We start from the raw sequence: 21,150 nt of genomic DNA on the forward strand, positions 1-21,150 counted from the left end.
AACTTAAAGTGCCTATGGCGAGATCCAAAGGGGTCATACATGGATCATGTTCTTCTGTGATGTTAAGGAACAGTTAAAAAGTAGGAGTCCCCCCCACCCAAAAAAAGAAGCCCCAAGGTTGACTAGTCAGAAGAAGATAGGCAACCCTGATGCAAACTCCAAGTGGCTGTGGACAGCTAGATCTAGGCAGCATTTGACCCCCCGAGGCAAGGGAGTTACCATTTGCTTCAGGCTTCAGCCCTGGAGTCCTGTGTTTCTTGGCACTTGTAGGCACTTAGTTTCTTAGTTCTGGGATATGAACCATGACTGTGGGGCCTGGGAATGACCTGTACTTCATCGTTACCAACTGATTCTAGGAGCCCGAGAAGTGCCACTGGATGGAGACTGCTCTACGCCTGGCTAGTTGGTGGCCGTTGATCATTGCACCTTGAGCATTCCAAGTGTTTCTCTAGTTATTATTAGGAATGTATTCAGGGTTGGAGAGATGGCTCCGCAGTTAAGAGCACTTACTGCTGTTGGAGAGAACCCAGGTTCCGTTTCCAGCATCCACATGGTTGCTCCCAACCATCTGTAGCTCCAGTTTCAAAGGCTCTGATGCCCTCTTGTGATGTCTTTAAATTCCTGCACATACGGGATGCACATAGATAAACGATGCAGAAACACACACAAGCACATAAAATTAAATAGATTTAAACAAACAAAAACCAAAGAATTGGTTCTCCACCGCCCCACCATGGGTGCGGAAGTCATTCATGATAAGGCGAAGTGAAGTGAAACTCTTCCCCATGTGTTCTCATGTGAATCTATACCTGTGCCTAAATGAGAAATAGAGATGTGACCGTGGACCTGACCTCCCTGTCAGCATTAAATTCTCACATGTTTAGATTGAGTTTAGAAAATATTTCCTTCCCTTTGCCTTTGAGTCTCAAATTTCGAGGCTTTAGAATTTCAGCCTGTGGGTCACAGCCCATTTGGAAAACCTATCTCCAAAACATTTACACTGTGATTCATAAGAGGAACAAAATTACAGTCATGAAGCAACAACAAAAATGATTTGATGGTTGGGAGTCACCATGACATGAGGAACTGTATTAAAGGGTCCGTGACATTAGGGGGTTGAGAATCATTGCTTAAGCAAACTCGGGATGGGAAACTGTAAAGGTGAAAAAGTGGTGGTTTACAAATGTCTCCTCCAGCAGGAAAACAGCCCAGGAAAGTTTAGGGAAGTTGAAGGAGAAAGACAGAGGCTGAGACAAGGAGGCAAGGCTTGCCTGGCTCACATAAGGCTCTGCCTTAAGTGTCTGGTACAAGGAAAGGAAAAGGAGACAAAGAAGAAAGGAGAAAGAGAAAGAGAAAGAGAAGGTGGCAAGAAGGGGTAAGCAGGCCATGAATGAGCAAGCAAACGAGGGGGTGGGTTGCAAGAATAACTACAGTCAAGGGTAGCTGTACTCAGTATTTTCTCCCTGGGGAATCGTTCTTTGTTTTTTATTATCCGCTATGGAAAATTTCAAGAGTCCACAAAATGCGTAGGTGAAGTTCCATCACACAGATAATTCTTAGTCACCCATAATCCTTAAGGAAATGGAAATTCCAAGTTAATTGAAAGCGATGATTTTATTTGCTTTCGGCATTTCTTCATTAATCTCATCATGGGTCTGCAGTGACCTTCGGAGTTGAGAGGCTGTGGCCTTTAAAAAAGCCACAAACACGCTGTTTATAGTCTAGATAGCCAGAAGTCGAAAGTGTGACTTTTGTGGTTTGTTTTGGAATCTTCAGCCCCAAACTTTGGACTATTGGATGTGAACGAAAGAAAGGGAAAAAAAAAAAAAACAAAAAAACAAAAAACAAAAACAAAAAAAACAGTTGTGGAATTCTTCAGCTGGGAAGGCAGCCGCACCAAAAGTCTATGATGCTAAGACAGTCTCTGTGGCTGTCAGAAACTTGTCTGGCCCAAAGGGATCATAAATAACTTTCATGGTATAAAACCCTTGAAGAAAATACTTGATTCCCCAGAAATTCCGACCATTCTTCCACTCAGTGAATTTCCTGCTGGGAGAATCTGTTTGAGCGTGCTCGCTCTGGTCCTAGGTCTCCAGGAAAACACTCCCCTGTGTTGAGGCTTGCCTTTCCCCAGGAGCTTCTTTTAACAGAATGAAACGGTGGGAGGTGAAACATTTCTTTCCACTTCGTAATTGAACTGCAGCTGGCCTGCTGGTCTCTGCTTCTAGGGGTCGCAAGCACCTTGGCCTTCTGGCATTAGAAAGAGCATGGTCAGGGGTTAAAATGGGTTTCTTCCTTGTGAGTGTGCGTATGTGCATGCACGCCTGAGCTGTGTGTATATGCAGGTGTGCTCACCCATTCACGTGCATGTGGAGGCCAGAGGTCTATGTCGGGCTTCTTCCATCTCTCGGCTCCTCATTTTTGAGACTGGGTCTCCACGGAAGCTGGAGCTCTCTGTTTTTACTGGCCTGGCTAGACAGCAAGCCCCTGAGAGCTAACCGTCTCTGCCCACCCACCCACAGCCTGCGCTAGAGTTACAGACATGCACCATTGCAGCTGGCTTTTTACATCTGTGCTGGGGATCCAAACCCAGGTTCTTGTGCTTATGTAATAACAACTTTACCACCGAGCCATCTCCCTAGCCCCTTAAAATGTATTTCCTTGGTTATTTATTTTTTCAAGGGAAAATTCTCCAGCTAGTGGTAGAGTCCATGAGATTCAGGGGCGGTCCATTAATGAAATTATTCTGTGACCCAGATATAAAGACCCACGGTAGTGAGTCTTGCCCATTTTCCATGTGACTAGATAAAGGGCTAGGAAAGCAGTACTCTATAAACCTGGTCCCTTATTTATTTTAAATGTTGTATCAGTATCAATATAAGAATATGGTGTAGGAGTTCCTTCTGTCTATGTGTTGCTTTTCTTGGTAAACGAATAAAAAAACTGCCTTGGACTGTGGATAGGGCAGAACTTAGGTAGTTGGAGATGACAGAACTGAATGCTGGGAGAAAGGAGGCAGAGTCAGGGAGAAGCCATGTAGCCTTGCCAGAGACAGACGCCGGAACTTTCCCCGGTAAGCCACAGGCACATGGCGATACACAGATTAATGGAGATGGGTTAAATTAATATGTAAGAGTTAGCCAATAAGAAGCTAGAGCTAATGGGCCAAGCAGTGATTTAAATAATATAATTTCTGTGTGATTATTTCAGGACCAGGCAGCTGGGAACTAACTAGCAACCTCCATACTACAAGAATAGCTATTCTTCTAGACTCTATGTTTCTAAGTATATCACTACCACCCTCTGCAGACAAAAGCAGCCTCCAGCCCTGTATTGGTCTGAATCCCTGACAGTAGGATGCTGGAGCCCAGGGACCTGACATATACCTGGGCATCACTAGGGAAACACACAACAGAATTCTGGTGGCAAAGGTTTGGCCATTTGGCTTTTTCTGGTCCTTCTTTGTCCTAGAGTCACAGACAACCAAGGTGCATAATCCCAGCCATTATTCCTCCAAATGGATCCCACATCTACATTGAGGAATGGGTTGTAGATCAGTATGTGTTCAATTTTACAAAGAACAACTAAAGATATACTGTCGTTGAAGTAAATTATTGTTGTTTTTTGTGTGGGGGGGGGTTATTTACTTATTTTTTGACTTTAAAATGCATTGTAGTTGTAGTCTGGACTTCACTTTGCTGCTGAATTTTTTATGATGTTGTTTGTTGAAAAGCAGTACAATCACCTAAAAGCTTTTATCAGGCGTCCAGATTCCCATAGTGATTTCCTAAGCATAGCTCAATTCAAATAAAAATTTCATCCTCTCCAAAGACTACTTCGATAAAGTACTTGTCTGGCACTGGGTGTGGATTACAATGCAGAGAGAATTGTCTAGAAATGTGAACTATATAATGGACGACTCAGGGCATAGTTAATGACATTTTTGTATTCCTGGCACACTTCAAATACTGGAGCTTTCACAGCCCCATGGAAGTGACCTGAGCTCAGCAGTCACAACCGTGACATGAGACATATCTCGCAGGTTCCATAGACAGAATCACACCCATGCCTGGCGCAAGTTCTCTGATATGAGAAGCAAAAATAATCCCATTTCAATCAATGTGTGAGGCTTTGGCACAGGCTTGACCTAGCACCAAGATTCTTTCCCTTCACGGATTGTGCTCCACAGACCTCAGGTCACCCACCCGGGCCTCTGCTGGGCAAGGTTTTCTAACAGATCTCACTCTGACAGGGAGCATGAGTGGCCCACACGTGTTGCCTGTGGTGTGGTGACGTTTCATTCCCTCAGCTCCCAAACATATCACAGGAATAAGTAGTGTGTCCAAGAGGAATCCCAAAGGAATAAAAATGGAGGTTCTCCTCCAGGCATGGACCCGTAGCAGTTCGCTCTGGTGAAGAACCAGACCGTGGCTACCCGGAATGGGTTTATAGGTAAAGGGTAGAGAGGGTGATGGTGTCTAAGCCAAGGTGGAGGCCAGACCTGGCCCTGGTAGGGACCTGTACTTCCCGTCCCTCTCAAGAAAGGAAGCAGAAGGTAATAGCAATGCACCTGCTGCCTGAGCCATGGGGCTAAGAAGCTGAGGCCTCCAGAGATAAGAACGAAGCCCTAGGCTGGCAGCTGGAAAATGGCCTACTTGCTGCTTCGTGGCAAGTCTACAGTCTCCTAATTGTTCCCGTAGGCTGAGTATTAACACCTGGTTCTGGACTAAGAGCTCGGGGTCCAGAAGGTGTTAGCCATGACACTAATAAGGAAGGACAGGAGGAGGGACAGAAACACGAGAAAGAGTAAGAAGCAGGTTAAACAGAGAGAATCTCTCCCTTAGAATAGGCCACAGACAACACATGTTACAGCATGTGAACATATGTCACTGAAACAAAGCCTCACACGTGGTAGGCAAGTACTTGATGCCCCCAACCCTCTTTCTACCTTTTATTCTGAGACAAGGTCTATGTAAGTTACCCGGACTGACTTTGAACTTCCTCTAGAGTCTAGGCAAGCTTTGAACTTGGAACCTGCCTCGCCCTTCCACGTGGCTAAGATGACAGGCCTTGGCCACCGGGCCCAGCTTAGACCTCTTTTTGCTCCGTATTCTTTCTACCCAACGCCTAAAGTTAGTCCTTCCGTTTTATGGTCCTGTAAAGTTTAGGCCCTACATAATTTTGCCAAGACATTTCTTAAGTGTCTTAGGGAGGTCCTTCAATACCTAGCTCGGTACAGAGTAGCTGATGGTTTTGTAAGTAACTCCCACTGGGGCTGACCCCCGTTTAAAGACATTCTTTGTGTCAGAGCTTGAGACAGATGCAGAAGGAAAAGGGTTATTAGCCAAAAACACTATAATTCTGAGAATTACTGCCTGTTAATGTATTCCACTTCACCTTTGAAAATGTTTGCACAAAACTGGGCTGGGCCTGGTGGGTTTCGACTAGAGTCTGCAGGCACTGATTTGCCTAATAAAATAACCACATCGGCTGGCAAAAGTCTGCATACCTGGCTGCCCTTCCTGCCCTGGAGCTTGGAACAGCATTGGCAGGTACGATTTCCAAAAGAGTCGGAGAGCCAGCCTAGCACCCCACCTGTGGGCAGTGTGCCTCCCCCAAAGGCCAGATTGGGGTCTCTCGCTTTTTAGAGACTCAAAGGGCCTCTGTTCCTTCACACTGGATAATGACAGTTGGAATAACCAAAGAATTAGTGTGCATTACCAGAACGGTGTGATAGCGACATGATAAACCAAGATTGTAATCGCTTGAATTGTTTTATTTTAAAATTTAATTTTATTTATTATCATTATTATTATTGTTTGCATGTGTGATGTGGTGTGTGTGTGTGTATGTGTGTGTGTAAGGGGGTGTACATGGGTGTGAATGTGAAGGTGAGAGGACAGCTGTTGGAGTTGATTCTTTTCACTTTTTCATGGGGTGTAAGGAATTGAATTCAGATGTCCAGGCAGGCACAAGTGACTTCACATGCTAACCCACCTCGCTGGGGCTTAAATTTCTTTACAACACAAGGTACCATGGCTTTGTTGTTGTTGTTGTGTATGTGTAGTGTATGAACGTGTGGGGTACATGTTGGACCCCGGTGTGTGTGCTCTCAGATGTCAGAGATCAACATCAGACTGATCCTCGATTGCTCTGCACCATATTTTTCTGAACCACCAGCTCTCACTGAATCTGGAGCTCACTAGTTGGTTAAATACCCAGGATCCTCTTGTCTCTGCCTCCCAGCCCTGAGAGCACGTACCTCATACCCAACTTTGTATGTGGTTCTTGGGATCTGAACTCAGGTCCTCAGACTTTTGCAGGAAGCACTTTGCCCACAGATTCTTCTCCCTAGCCGGGGCGCTATATGTTTTAAAATATTTGGGGGCATTAAAGATACAGATGCTACGTAGCCGTAAGCACTGTTGTTCACCTTGTTAACATGGGTTAGACAAGTGCAGCTCTCAGCGGCCTGCACCCTGCCCAGGAGAGGAAAAGGAAGAGAAACTTGTGTCGTTGTTGAGGTTGCTGTTGCTGTTGTTTTTGTTCTCTTTTTCTGCTTTAATCCTAAGAACGAGGTGTTATGTATGATTCACATTAACGAGGAAGTACTTTCTCAGTCCTATAATCGCCTGCTCCCACAAATGTTCTGGGGTGGAGCCCAAGAGCTTAATGTTCACACTGCATGTGGCAGGCACGGTAGCAGTGGGCAAATTAAGGTATAATAGACACAGGGAGGGATGGTGGTGTCCAGTAAATGCCCAGAATCCAGGAGATGGCCCTTTCAAACACTTCCACTGTTAACTAAGTCTGCTGACTGTTGTGACATGGCAAGACTCTGCACCTAACCTGGAAGAAGAGGATGGATAAAAGCAGAGACTCCTCTTCTAGAATTCAGAGGTACCAGGCTATGAAGAAAACTTCTACAACAGAGGTTTGGACACAGGATGCAAAACATGATCCTACTAGACAAAGGGGTCAAACAGCCCTGCCCCAGACAGTGGGACATCTCATCAGAAATGAGATGCAGAGATAGGTCATGTGAGCCGCCCAAATGGTCTTGAGCTAGGTTTGTTGGCTAGAGCTGAGATTTTTAGATTTTTGAATCGTTATATCAGATAAGATGTTAAACGTAGCCCCATGGATATCGAGATGGACAAAAGATCTTCAGGAGGGCAGGGAGTTCATGTGTCCTGCCCATCCCCCCCAGCCACACTGGGCCATTTGTGGGCTTGATTTGCTTTAGTGGGACGTTGTAAATCCATCATTTATAGGCCCAGGTTTAGCCATAGAATTGGAGAGAGTTTGGTGGCCCTGGCTAAAAATTGCAGAGACAACAGAAGAACTCAGGGCCTGGCAGTAAATTCAGGGTGACTTTTGGGACCTCCGAGAGAAGGCAATTGGCTACCTTCGGAGTAGTATAATTTATAGTATCCTCAACAGACAGAAACTACACTTTTAATTAACCCTTCCCACTTCACACCCTGTTCACAGTAGTCCCTGAACTTTGTTTATTGAACAAGATGAAAAAACAAATCTAAAGTCCCCAGAATGCCTCATTCATGCCACAAGCTTTTGTGAATACGGTGGTATATGTTGGATAAAGGTCCGCCTCTCCTCTCCTCTTCCTCCATTCTCCTCCCCCACCACTACATTGTTGCCATTGTGTTGAGTTAATGAAAAGATGCCCAGGAATCCCACTGAGCCCAGCCTCTATTATGCATTAATTTGTGAGACCATTCCCCGCCTAACCCCTGACTGAGAGCCCATTGCTGTAGGCAGGAGTCAGGGGAGGAAGCCAATGAGAGGGTGGTGTCTCTGCACGCCTTGTAAATGCCCTCAAGGGCGCAGGGGATGGCGGCAACAGGTTCACTCCAGCACAGAAAGTGGTGTGTGACACCATACCTGCTCCTGCCCCCGCTGAGCCAGATGATATCACAGTTAGGAAGTTCACTTCAAGGAGATGCCGACTGTGACCCATGAGACCCTGCCATCGGTCACACTGAGACACCTTGCTCTCTCCCTGCGCCATAAATATAGGACAGACCTTCTGCCTGTCTCACACCTTCCCTTGCTCTGTAGCTGTGGGGTCCCCTGCTCTGCCTCGGCATGCCATGCTTCTCTCTTGTTTTCTGCCTTATCCCTCTAGAACTCTAACCCAAAACAAACTCTCCCATCCATCTCTCTTGATAATGGCGTCTTACCACACCACACGAAGACAGCCGCAGAAGAGTACCAGTCCCCAAAATTTAAGATCCCAAATTGTTTTTAACTTTCTGTTACTTTAATACATTTTGAATCAAACCATAATGCAACAGTTTTACATGTTATATGACTATGCGTGTTAAACATGCTTTATATTTTTTTTGAACATACATTCTTGCCTTTGTGGGAAATCTTTTTCCTTCATGCCCGTGAAAAATCAATAGGAAAATCTCTTCTCGCTAAATCAGCCCGCTCACCAGCTGCGCAGCGAGGAAGCACGCCGAGCCTCCGGTCCCAGAGTGAGGCAACATGGGAATAGAGAACACAGATGCCATAAATAACTCTGGGCTCCCACTGCACTTCAGAAAGGTGCAGGAAATTCAAAACTGCAGGAACCAGTGAGGAGCAGGTACATTCCAGGCCTTCCACATACTCTCCTGGTGCTACAGGTGGATTGAGCCCCCAGTCAAGAAAAGCCTTCTTATGTCAAGCACAAATGAAACCTGGGGTAACCTAGACACTCAAAAGGGCTATAGCAGTTTGCATAGGGTTAGCAGGGGTTAGCGTCATTTGGGTTAGAATTCCTGGCAGGCAGAATGATTCCTCCTCCTGGGGCTTGAAGGTCCTAACCGTAATCAAAAATAGCTGTCAGATAAGATTCAGAAGAACCATTGTTGCTATTGTTTGGCTTTTTGAGACCAGGTCTCACTATGGAGCCCAGGCTGGCCCCAGATTCACAATCTTCCTGCCTTTCCTTCCTCCTGAGGGCTGGAAATCCAGCATGTGCCACCACAATCCCTTTGAGGTTTTTTTTTTTTTTATTGCTTTGTTGTGGTTGTTGTTTTGTTTTTCGTTGGTTTGTGTTTTTTAGCTGCATGTTAGTAATGACAGGGGGGTGGGACAGCTAGCCCTGTTGACTCATTTTTGGTTTAAGAATATAAGAGGACCACAGTAATTATTTTCCAATATCCCATTAAGACAATAAAGCAGTGGTTCTCAACCTTCCTAATGCTGTGACCCTTTAATATAATTTCTCGTGTTGTGGTGACCCCCAACCATGAAATTATTTCATTGCTACTTCATAACCTTAAGTTTGCTAGTGTTATGAATTCTAATGTAAATATCTGGTATGCAGGTTATCTGATGTGATACCCCTCGTCGGGTGGTGACCCACTGGTTGAGAACCGCTATAAGGGACGGTCACATGACCAGACTTGACAAGGAAGACAAGTGAAGGATGGGACCCTTGGACAAGTACCATAGAGAGAGTAGGATGTTGATAACCGGTCATCGTGGGTGGATCTTATATCCCTCAGAAGTTCACATGTTCACAAGGCCTGGTCCCCCCTGCTGGAACTTCTGGGAAATGGAATAAGGTCGAGACTAGTTGGAGGATGTCGGTCATTAGGAGCATGTCATTGAAGGGTATTTGGGACCCTAGTCCCTTCTCCCCACTCTCTCTTTGCTTTCCCACTGTCATGAGACGAGCTGCTTGCTCCTCTACATCCTCTCATTGTGATATTCTGCCTTGCGACAGGTCCCTAGCAATGGACTGAAATCTCATAGCTTCCGTGAACCAAAATAAACGTTTCTTTCTGCTAGTTGTTTATCTCAGGGATCTGTTACAGTGACAGAAACTGGCAAGCACACTGTGACCAAGAAGCCCCAACTCTGAGTGCATTTAGAGAAGATAATAGGATCCAACTGAGTGCTGCCAAATAGACTTACTAAGTCCCTGCCCTGTCTCCTCTCAGTGATGGATTGTGATGCAGGAATTAAGCCAATAAGCCCTTTCTTCCCAAGTTGCTTTTTGATGTGGGGGATCCCCTCTGTATGCTGTGAATGATTGGTTAATTTAAAAACAAAAAAAACTGACTTGGCCTGAAAGGGTGGTGTAGAGCTAGGCATGGAAAACTAAACTGAATGTTGGGAGAAAGGAGGCAGAGTTGAGGAGAAGCTATGTAGCCCCACTGGAGACAGACGCAGGAAGACCTAGTAAGCCACAGCCTCATAGCTGTCCTGCCCAAATCTGCGAAACCCCACTCTCCAATACGAGTGTGTGCTTCCCGTACAGGACCGCGAGCCTGGATCAATATCCTAGGAGTTAAACAGACACACACACACACACACAGAGAGACCAGGATCATTTGCCCAAAGGGTAAATGTCAACTTTATTCAGCACATGTCAGGTTTATATACTTGGGGGCAAAAGGACGAGAGCCCCCTCCCACCTGGGAGTGAGATCATAGTGTTGGCCGCCTGGCGCCAGTGGCTTCCGTGTAGGGGGTATCAAGCTGGGAACCCTGACAGACAGATGGGAGGAGATTTAGGGTGCCTGTGAGGACCCTCCTTAGCAGGTGAAATTACCATAGCAATGACGGAATCAAGGCTCTGAACTAACCCCCTCTGGCTGGCAGAATCGAGCAGGGGAAGCTAAGCTGGTTAGCGTAAACATTTCTTGCATCCTGTGCTTTGGCCTCGAGGAACAGGGAAGACAGGGCCCTACACATAGCGATACACAGATTAATAGAAATGGGTTAAATTAATATGTAAGAGTTAGCAAATAAGAAGTTGGAACTAATGGACCAAGCAGTGGCTCAATTAATACAGTTTCTGTGTGGTTATTTTGGGTCTGAGCTGCCGGGTGGCCGGGAAACAAACAAGCGGCCTCTCACTACAGCTTTTAGTCCGACTGTTTATCACAGCGACAGAAGCAAACTAGGTTTTAAGAGTTGCTGGACTAGGTCCCCAGCAAATAGGAATACTGGTTACAGTGAAGGTAGAGTGATACCTTGTTCACCCAGAACATCCCACCATAGGACACAGATATATAGCCAGGGTTTCAGAAGTGGCATAAAGGATCACATGGACACCAAAGTCAATGTCACCACCCTAGCAGGAACTTGCAATGGACGAAAGTGCTACCTCCTAACAGTGATGCTTCTGAAGGACAGGGTGCACATCCACTCCAGAGGACGTTTTCCATCCCCTCCAGGGCTGTGTTACCAGTGATTCCAGTCAGACCCGAGCATGGAGGATGCTCTCTGACCACCTGCCCCTTGAAGTCCATTACACATCCCTGAGAAGTCTTGTTTGACTCTTCCAGTTCTGGGTTGGGGGGAAAGGGCTTTTGAGCAGAGTGCCTGCAACAAAGGTTAGCTCGGGTCACATGCATCTCACTTATCTCAATTGCCTGACCCATCAAATCTGGACTCCCACTACCACTGTCCACCTTTCACGCCCCTTGGTGAATGGGCTCAGTAATTCCTCTCTCGCCCAGCTGTTAGAGCCAGCACAATGAAGCGCCCTTCTGCGTGTCCTTTACCGTCCAACTCTCCTCTAATGGCGGTAATTTTCGAGCAGGAAGATGCACTCCCAATCTCTTTTTAAATCCATACTGGAAAGGTTTTTGAGTGGTTTTTTTTCCCCTACATCGTCTGGTGGCTTCGTGTAGGAAACTCAAGCTCTGCAGGGCTGGGGGTGGGGAATGTTGCCCGCTCTTGCTTAATATTATTAGTTCGTTTCTAGCGAACTGTGTTTTTGACAAAATGTGAATTATACATTTCATATTTCCACATTTTTCTTCCTGTTTTCTCTGAGTTAGTGGAAGCCATTATTTTAAAACTGTGTGTGACCTATAGAACCTATATAGACCTATATAGAAGGTATTCAGATTTTGAACGTGCAGCAAGATGGCATAATATGAAGAGCTGAATGGCGGGCAAAGTGAACAGCGTGTGTGCTTTCTAATCTTATTTAAGGGTCTAGGGTCGCAAATATTGTTCCTATTTTACAGATGAGGCACTTGAGCCTGTGAGACATAAACTTTTGCCAAGGACCCCACTCCTAGCCAGTTGTTCCCTCCAGGTGAGATCTGATGATGTCGTACTGTCCCGAAAACATTCTTCCAGAAGAGGTGGAAAGGCTAGATGGAAAACGCTGAATGAGAACTTTTATTCACGTGTAACTTTGAATGAAAGTGTGACTGTCTTTTCTAGTTTTTCAGCACACAAAACCTGGTTTAGGGCCCTGGGCACCTCTGTCCACCAGTTCATAAAATGAGTTGTGAGGCTCAGCCTCATGTCCCATGGACGAGGAATCTAAGGCTCACGGGCGTCACCATTTCGCTAAGGACCCCCAGCTTATTGCAGAGCTGGGACTAGAACTTAGACTCCTTCTAACTATCAAAGCTATAAACAGCAAGATCCATAGGCCCTTCTAGTTTGGGTTTGTTGGGATTCTGAACCAACTGTTTGTAAAACTCGTGTAGGATGAATTCCAGGAAGATTGGGTTTATAGCTTTGGTGTGGAAAGGACTGTCAATCATTCTCAGTGCCCACTTTGAAGTATTTTCCTCTGTTTCCCTAATGGTGTGAAGTTATGAGTGAAGTCGAGTCCTGTGCCCAGGATCTAATTGTAAGAGAGTATTAGCTTTAGGCAGGGGAGGACATGGTAGAGGATCGCAGAATCCAAGGGCCTGAGGGACAAGTCAAGTTGACTTGGCTGCAGTCCCTACTGAGCGGTGTGACTTAGATCTTCCCCACTCTAAATTAAAGACAGCTCAGATGTGAGTTTTAAAGATTTTTTTAAAAGCACTCTTATCTTAGCAGCACCGCATGCAAAGGAGGGATAACAAAAAGAACAAACCCCATCCCCCGCTGTCCACCCCTGTCAGAGAGAACAGATTCTGGCAACAGTGTGAGAAAGAGGAAGGCGACACACCCCTGGTGGGAACGCCCGCTGTGCAGCCACTGTGGAAGTCAGTGTGGAGGTTCCTCCGAAAACTAAAATGAGAGCTGCCCTTCGACACAGCTGCACTGAGCGTGGACAGACACTCGCGGGAATCAAAGGTCGCGTCACACCATGGCACTTGCTACTCACACATCCGTGTTTATTGCTGTACATCTTATAAAACCCAAGAGATGCGAGGAGCTTAGCGGTCCAGAACTAGATGAAGGAGTAAAGGAAACGTGATATGATAAATGCGTGCACACATATGCACAGATCACATGTGCATACAAAAAGCACACAACACACTGTGCATACACAGAAACACACATGGTGTGCATGCATGCACACACAGACGCACACACAATAGGATCTTATTCAGCCACTAAGAAGAATAAATAAGGTTATTTGCCAGAAAATGAATGGAACCAGAGATCATGAGGGGAAGAGAAATAAACCCGACTCGGGAAGACAAATATGACGTGATGCTTTCTCTCATGGGGAATCTGGATTTAAATATATATGTGTGTGAATTTGTGTATGTGGTGTGTATGTATATGGGATATAAAAGCAGAGGAGGGGTTTATGAGCGGGAAGACAGAGTTTTAAAGGGAGACAGACAAGACACTGTAATGGGGGAAGAAAGACAAAATAGAGTACATGCTTCCTTCACAGGCAGAATCTAGATTTATATACATACAAGCGTGTGTGCATGTCAGAAGGGAGGGAAGCAGAAAGGAAGTTTCATTTAGAAGGAAGTAAACCAGCAAGGGGTGAAGAGGTGGGGAGGGAACAGGAGGGGTGGAAAGAGGAGTGGAGGCGAGGGGAGGGGAATGGAGGTGTGGAAAGGAGAGTGGGGGCAAGAAGGAGCAAGATGAAAGATATATGTGTATGGAAATCTCATAATGATTTATATGCACTAAGCAAAAAAAAATAAAGTAATAAGATAAAAGTAAACCCTTTCTACTTAAATCATTGAAAGTAAAAGAAATAGTAGGAGAAATGGCTCCGCAGTCAAGAGCACTGGCTGCTCTTCCAGAGGACCTGAGTTCCTTTCTCAGCATCCACATGGCAGTTCACAGCCTTCTGTAACTCCAGTTCTAGGGAATCCAGCTCCCTCTTCTGGCCTCCTTTAGGCACCAGGCATGCAACTGGTGCACAGACATACATGCAGGCAAAATACTCATATGCTCAAAATAAAGTAAAACTTAAAATTAAAGGGATGAAAAAAGATGAAATTGTGAAATCATTTTAAAAATACGTATTGCTAAGAGAAACGTATCACAAAAAAGATGATCAGAATAAAGTTTCCCACCACATTAAAAATCAGGAGTTATTAGATTCTGTCGCCACAAAAACTGAGAGGCTCCTTCTGAAGAAGACACTGAACTGAGTTTCTGATTCTCTGGGAGTTAAGACAGCAGCCAGCCCCACTGTCAGACTGCGCACGTGGTCAGGAACTGACTCCCAAAGGCCTTGGTCTTGAGCATCCCTGTCTGTGTCCTTGAGCAGTGGCTCTTGAGTGCTGCCCTTGACCTTCTGCCGGAGACATCTCTTATTTACTTCTTCCTATAGAATTTCCTTAGCAGGGCTGTAATGAGTGCTGTTCGTCATCCTAATGGGCTCAAGTGAAACCCCTTGAAGTCCCCGAGGATGTACCTTGGTGTAAGGAAAGAAGCCGAGTCAACTGCACTCTCTCAACTAGAAATTTATGACTTTCCGTGGGTTGACATTGCAGGATTATTTGTGGTGTCCCATAGGGGCATGACCTTCTGAAACGCCACAGCCTACCAGCCATACTACTACCTGCTTTTCACAACCAGCCAACTCCCTGCACCTTCGCCCTTCATCTCCATTAGGGTCTGGTTGTAAGCCCACCCATTCAATTTCCACCACACCCCTGGCCTTTCTGAGCTCCTGTTAGCAGTGCTGACAGAGCCCATGTCTAGCCTTATGTAAGAGAAACCCTGAGAATCATACTCTTGCCTTTGAAAGTGATAGGATTCTTACATTCCCAAACCCTGCTATTGTCTTACTTATAAGCCTCAGAGTTGTGCAGCTTCTTGGAAATTTAGAGACCCTTTATGAGACTACTAGAGAGATTCCATAATTGTTTATCAGATATCTGTATACATATAGAAATTCACTTATATAGGATTGATCACAATGGTAGGTGATTAACTCAAAATTCATTAAGAATGAAACTTACTGAATTAATTCCATAAACATTAATTAAATGTCTACTGTATATCTGTGGCCTGGCAGATTGCTACTGGGGCCACGGTGAAGAACAAAAACAGTACTTTTTATCATGTTTATGACCCAACTAAATCATGCTTATGGCCTTCAGAAGAGGAGGGATATAGGATACTCAGCCAAGCAGGACACCCTGACCTGCCCAGGTCCTGCATATACCTGGCCAGTGCACACAGATATGAGAGGAAAAAAAGAAAGTTTTCTTAGGAAGTCTGAATTCTCTCTGTCTGCCTAAGACTTTCAGATGAAATGTGTGTTAATTTTTTTTTAATTGAATGGCATTCTGCAAAGCCCCCCGCTAAGACAATGAGGCTTTTCACGGCTGTGTCTTCTCTCCTAGGACATCAACGAGTGCATTCTGGAAAACTACCCTGAGTGTTCCAACCCCAGGTTATTTTACATCATTCCGTATTTCTGTGGACAGCACCCCAGATGTCGGTAAGAATACATCCACACGGGGAAAGCACCCTGCCACACAGGCACTCGGGGGAAAGTCCCTCAACCTTTTGGAATTCAGTTCATGATTACAGTAACTCTTCAAGAATATCATTTGCGCTGGGCGGTGGTGGCACACGCCTTTGATCCCAGCACTCGGGAGGCAGAGGCAGAGGCAGAGGCAGGCAGATCTCTGTGAGTTTGAGGCCAGGCTGGTCTACAGAGAGAGTTCCACAACAGGCTCCAAAGCTACAGAGAAACCCTATCTGGAAAAACCATGTATGTATGTATGTATGTATGTATGTGTATGTATGTATACATACACGCGTATATAAAATTTGCCATTCTGAGTGAGGCTCTGTGTCACAGCAGTAGGGATGATTACAGATATGCAATAGGAACACCCACCAAACCCATTCATCTGCCCAAAACACAACTGTCACCACTACCTAACAAGACAGTGGAGACCAGTGTCAGGTGACCAGCCTGCTTCTCCACAGTAATTGTTTGTGACTCACACCCATCTCTATGCTTGGCAAGCCACGTGGAGTCCAATACTCTGGAAGCACACGTCCAGTTTGATGGTATCTCTGAGGTACAGGCCACAGAACAGTGATTCTTCATCTGTGGGTCATGACCCCTTTATCAGTCGAACGACCTTTTCACAGAGATCACCTAAAACCATCAGAAAACACAGATATCTACAATATGATTCATTAACAATAGCAAAATTACAGTTATGAAGTAGCAAAGAAGATAACTTTGTGGTTGGGGCTCACCACAACGTGAGGAAATGTGTTAAAGGGTCGCGGCATCAACAGCATTAAGAAGGTTGAGAACAACTGACGTAGAAAGAGACTGGTGTCCAGAGATCAACCCAGCCTGACCTGAACACACAGCCTTCTTTACCCAGACCTTACTCCAGTAGGCAGTGTACCCCAGGGCAGGTACAAGCATTCCTAGTTGCTTTCTTAGGTGGTACTGGAGTAGCTATAGCTGAAATCATAGGCATTGTTCTAAGTACATGTCCACAACCTAGAGAAGAAGAGGGTCTTTGCGTGGTGGAACCAAAGCTTGTTTTCGGGTGGGACACTGAGTAGGAGTAGATGGCTGTGTGGTGGGCATAGCCGATTATAAATTGTGGTACGTTATTGGCATTGTTTGGCTTACGTTGTCGCTTCTGACTGACGGTGAGTTGTGTTGTTGGTGCAGTTTTGCTCAGCTTACTGTAACAGGAGAGTGCACTTATGATGCGGATCCCAGGCTTTCTCCACAGCCTGGTTCAGCCAGTCTTCCCCAGCACTTACACTGATGGTCAGTATTGAGAGTTTCAGCTGCTGGGGGTACAGGGTCAAGGGACTTGCTTTTTTACTACAATGGAGGTGTTTATTCCAAGGAATATGATCCTAACTCCCGAAAGCGGGCATCAAGCCTACAATTCCCACACCTTTCGCAGTGTACTCAGGAGCCATATCTAGTTCGCATGAGGATCCCCAGATCCCCTCCACCGGTACCACTTGGTTGAACCTCTACAACAGTCCTTTGCAACAGGCAAGGCTGGTTTTGTTGTTGTTTTTAAGGTGATTTTGGCTTGTCCAAAGGCCCCCAAATCTGACCTATAAGGAAATCCAGCTCTTTTCCATTTGTAACTCAAATGAACAACAAAAACCAATGTTAGTGCTTTTTAAAAGATGAGATGATGGTTATCAGACATTATTGGACACTAGTTTTGATCACTACAAAAATGTTAGCAGTGATTCTAACTTCATTAACTGGGTTCCATGTGTTTTATCTATAAAAAAGCTATTCTAACCATATGCTTGGAACCTAAGTGTCTGTACCTGTAATTGTCTTTTATTAAGTACGTAGACAGGCATATTCATTTAAAGGCCCTGGCCTGGGGCTGGAGAGATGGTTCAGCGGTTAAGAGCATTGCCTGCTCATATAAAGGTCTTGAGTTCAATTCCCAGCAAACACACGGTGGCTCACAAACATCTGTATTGAGGTCTGGTGCCCTCTTCTGGCCTGAAGGCATACACGCAGACAGAATATTGTATACACAATAAATAAATAGATATTTTTAAAAAATCTTTAAAAAAATAAAATAAAAGCGCTAGCCCTTGTGTACATGTTTAAAAAAAAAAAGACTCAACTGCAGAAACCAGGGAAGAAAGGGCTGTTCTAGAATAGGCTACACCGAGGCTAGACCTAGAGACCAACCTTTCATGGGTTGTTGCTGCCCACCATGGTGTCTCTGATGTGAAGTGATTTTCTTGTCTGTCAAGGGAGCCTGGCGAGTGGGCGCTGGAGCGTGCCAAGCTGAACGTGAATGAAAACTTCCTGCTCGTGGGGATTCTGGAGGAGTTGGAGGACGTGCTGCTTTTACTGGAAAGATTTTTACCTCATTACTTCAAGGGTGTGCTCAGCATCTACAAGGACCCAGGTAACTCCTTGCGTAAGCCCGCTCCCCTGAAGGGTCCGCTCCAAGGCTTTCTGGCCTTGACAACGGCTTGGGAGATGAAGGTATGCTGTGATAGCGTGTGTTCCCCGGCTTTCAAAGACAGAGGAAAAGCATGAACTTTTGACCGCAAAACCTCAAGCTTTAAGACGAAAGCCAGCCTCACCAAGACTAGGGGTCCTATGGCTGTGTCCCTCTCCTTAAACACAGAAGTCAGCTACATTCTCCGCTGGCTTACCCAAGTGTATTGTTAGGGTGAACGAAGAATGTGGGTACATGTGCGTGCGCACTGGAGTCCCTGGGTGCAACCAGGAGTGGGGGATGAGCCACTTGAGGTGACGCGGTTTTGCCCTGCTGCTGCTCCAAGAGTGCTCTAGCATGTAAAATTCTGGCAGTAGATTAGATAGGGAAGCCCATTGACCGTTCAATTAAGAGTTTATTCTCACAAACCAAGTGCTCCCCGAATAGAAGTGGCGAAGCAATTGCAGGACAGCCCGCTGTGTCACTGTGAATATAATTACTTTTGAAAGCCCATCATTTATTTTTTTTCTCATTATTATTTAGCTTGAAAGAAAGATGCCCTTTTGCCTCTCTCTTTCCTGTGCTCCTTAATCTACTGACGCAGCAAGTCTTGTGTGCTTATGCACCGATCTGTTCGTGACTTTGGGCTGGTAGAACTGCCAGACAGAGGAAACACTCCCAAAGGCTGCAGGCAGTCAGATGGGGACTTGGAGCCACACCTGCAACACCAAGGACCAGGCAAACTTGTCTTTGTCTGGGGGAGCCCTCACACTGGGGCCCTGCCGTTTGGATAAGTAAGTGGCTGGCAAGTGCTTCCAAATGTCCCAGATCTCTCATTCAGAGTCAAAAATCTAATTTATCTGCATGTAAGAATATGCCAGAAAACCCGAAGCTAAGCCCCACTGTGAGTGTTCTCAGCAGGAAAATCAGTCCGAATAACTAGACACCTTCAGGAATGGAGGTTTGAAACGGGAACGTAGCGTGCCCTTGCAACAACAGGCACATGTAGGAGTTTTTCATGAGTTAAATGTGAGGGGTGTTAACACTCTTCTGTGTCTGATGATGCTGGCGCTGTAAGACATTGTGAGCCCGGCCCTTTGTGTGGGGAGAGGGCTTACCCTACATTAGAGTCTTTAAAGGAAGAATTCAGTCATTCTCAGATTTGTCTGTCTATCTGTCCCCCTACCTCTTGTGTGTGTGTGTGTGTGTGTGTGTGTGTGTGTATAGATATGTGAGTACATATGTGCAGGTGTGTGTGTGTGTGTGTGTGTGTGTGTGTGTGTGTGTGTGTGTCACAGTGTGAGATGATGGACTGAACTGAATGAATCTTGGTGACACATACTTATCCCAATATGTGTCAGGGTCAGGGATGAATACTTGCCAATTTAGATGAGCACATTTGCATCTCCATTCTTAAACATATACAAAGCTCCAACAACAACAACAAAAAGTTTATCCGAAAAGGACAATTACCTAGTTATTGCTGAAATTGTTTCGTATTGACTTCCTATTTTCTCAAGTTTAACTAGGTGACATCTCGGAAATGGCGGGCCTTGATCCCATGATCTGTACGTGAATCAGTTACAGTAGAAAAGAGTTGTGACAATTGGATTGCTGTTAGCTCTTTTACCTACAGCTACAGTCTCCCTGCCAGTAAATTAAAGCTCTCTTTTCCCTTTGAGTTTGGCAGTAACAACATGTTAAAGGCCTCAGAAGGAGTAAGGGACATCTGGTATTCTTGTGTAGTGGGATGAAAGGCTTCCAGAAAGTCCAAGACAGCTGTTCCAGGGGCTTGCATGGTGCTGTGTGTGCATCTATTCTGCTTTCAGGGTGCATCCAGGCTGCCTTGTCCTGCCCCTTTTCTAACAGTGAAATGATAAAAAGAATAATTACCAGCACAGAGGGGACCCCAAGACCCCTCCTCTCTGTTCTAAACTCAGTTACTGAGCAGAAAGTGTGCTGATCCATTTATAAACCCTGGGGTTACGACCCCAGTCTGGCTCTCTGCTGCCGTGAAGCATGTGCACGACAAAATGAACCTTGGGCCAAGAGTCCAAAAGCTTCCATATACTGTGGTTGCTTGACAGTGTCTTCTCCTGTTCCCTTATGATGATACTGAAGGCTAAGCAAGCCAACAGTTCCTCCAGCCTAACAGTTTCTTTATTAGCCGGGACAGAGGATGAGGGGTACGCAGAGACTCCTGGTCAGCTCCTCGCTGTATTTGGGCTTCTGCAAACACAAAAGCGCCATATTACCCTGTCACTGGTGTGTGTGGTGGGTTCGAGCCAGGCAGATGAAAAGAGGTGTGGGTCTCTTTAATCTGTCACCAGGCCACATTGTTCTCATGGGGGGCACACTAAAATTGTGGCGCTTTCTCCATTCAAGAATTTTAGGGCTGAATGTACAATTCCGTGGTGGAACTCTTGCCTAGCACGCCCATGGCCTGGATTTGGTCCCCAACTCTGCAAAACATTCATTAGGATTTTAATTTTGCTCTGTTAGTAAAGCACTTGCTACAAGCATGAGGACTTGAATTCAGATCCACACCCCCATTTAAGTGTCAGGCACAGTACACCTCGCTAAGATACATAACTGGTTCCCCATAAAGTTTAAACATTAGTATAAAGTATCTGTTTTTTAATTAAAGGACCAAATTCCTCCAATGATTTCAGAAAGAGACAATTCTTCTTGATGATAATCTATCCCAGCACCAGAGAGACAGAGACTAGCAGATGACTGGAACTCACAGGCCAGCCAGGCAAGCTGAATTGTTGAGCTGTAGGTTTAGTGAGAGACCCGGTCTCCTCCGAAGCAACAATGGTAAGGAAGCAGGTGGTTGAGGAGGATCTCGATGTTGACCTCAAGCCTCTGTATGCACACACTCACACACATGCCCACATGAATTAGTACATACAGTATACATACACACTCACACACATGCCCACATGAATTAGTACATACAGTATACATACACACTCACACACATGCCCACATGAATTAGTACATACAGTATACATACACACTCACACACATGCCCACATGAATTA

General features: G+C 45.5%; 1 protein-coding gene across 1 annotated transcript in view; it reads left to right on the top strand.

Moving 5' to 3' along the window:
* The window catches only part of Ust (uronyl 2-sulfotransferase), a 280,068-nt gene that overhangs the window by 217,486 nt on the left and 41,432 nt on the right, over positions 1-21,150 (top strand). The window contains exons 6-7 of the mRNA XM_048425248.3: positions 15,530-15,627; positions 17,910-18,067. Coding sequence (XP_048281205.1) covers positions 15,530-15,627; positions 17,910-18,067 — 256 coding nt within the window. The remainder of the gene's footprint in view (positions 1-15,529; positions 15,628-17,909; positions 18,068-21,150) is intronic.

Source organism: Myodes glareolus, chromosome 1 (assembly GCF_982192425.1).
Source record: "Myodes glareolus chromosome 1, mMyoGla1.1, whole genome shotgun sequence".
In the NCBI taxonomy this organism is placed as follows: domain Eukaryota; kingdom Metazoa; phylum Chordata; class Mammalia; order Rodentia; family Cricetidae; genus Myodes; species Myodes glareolus.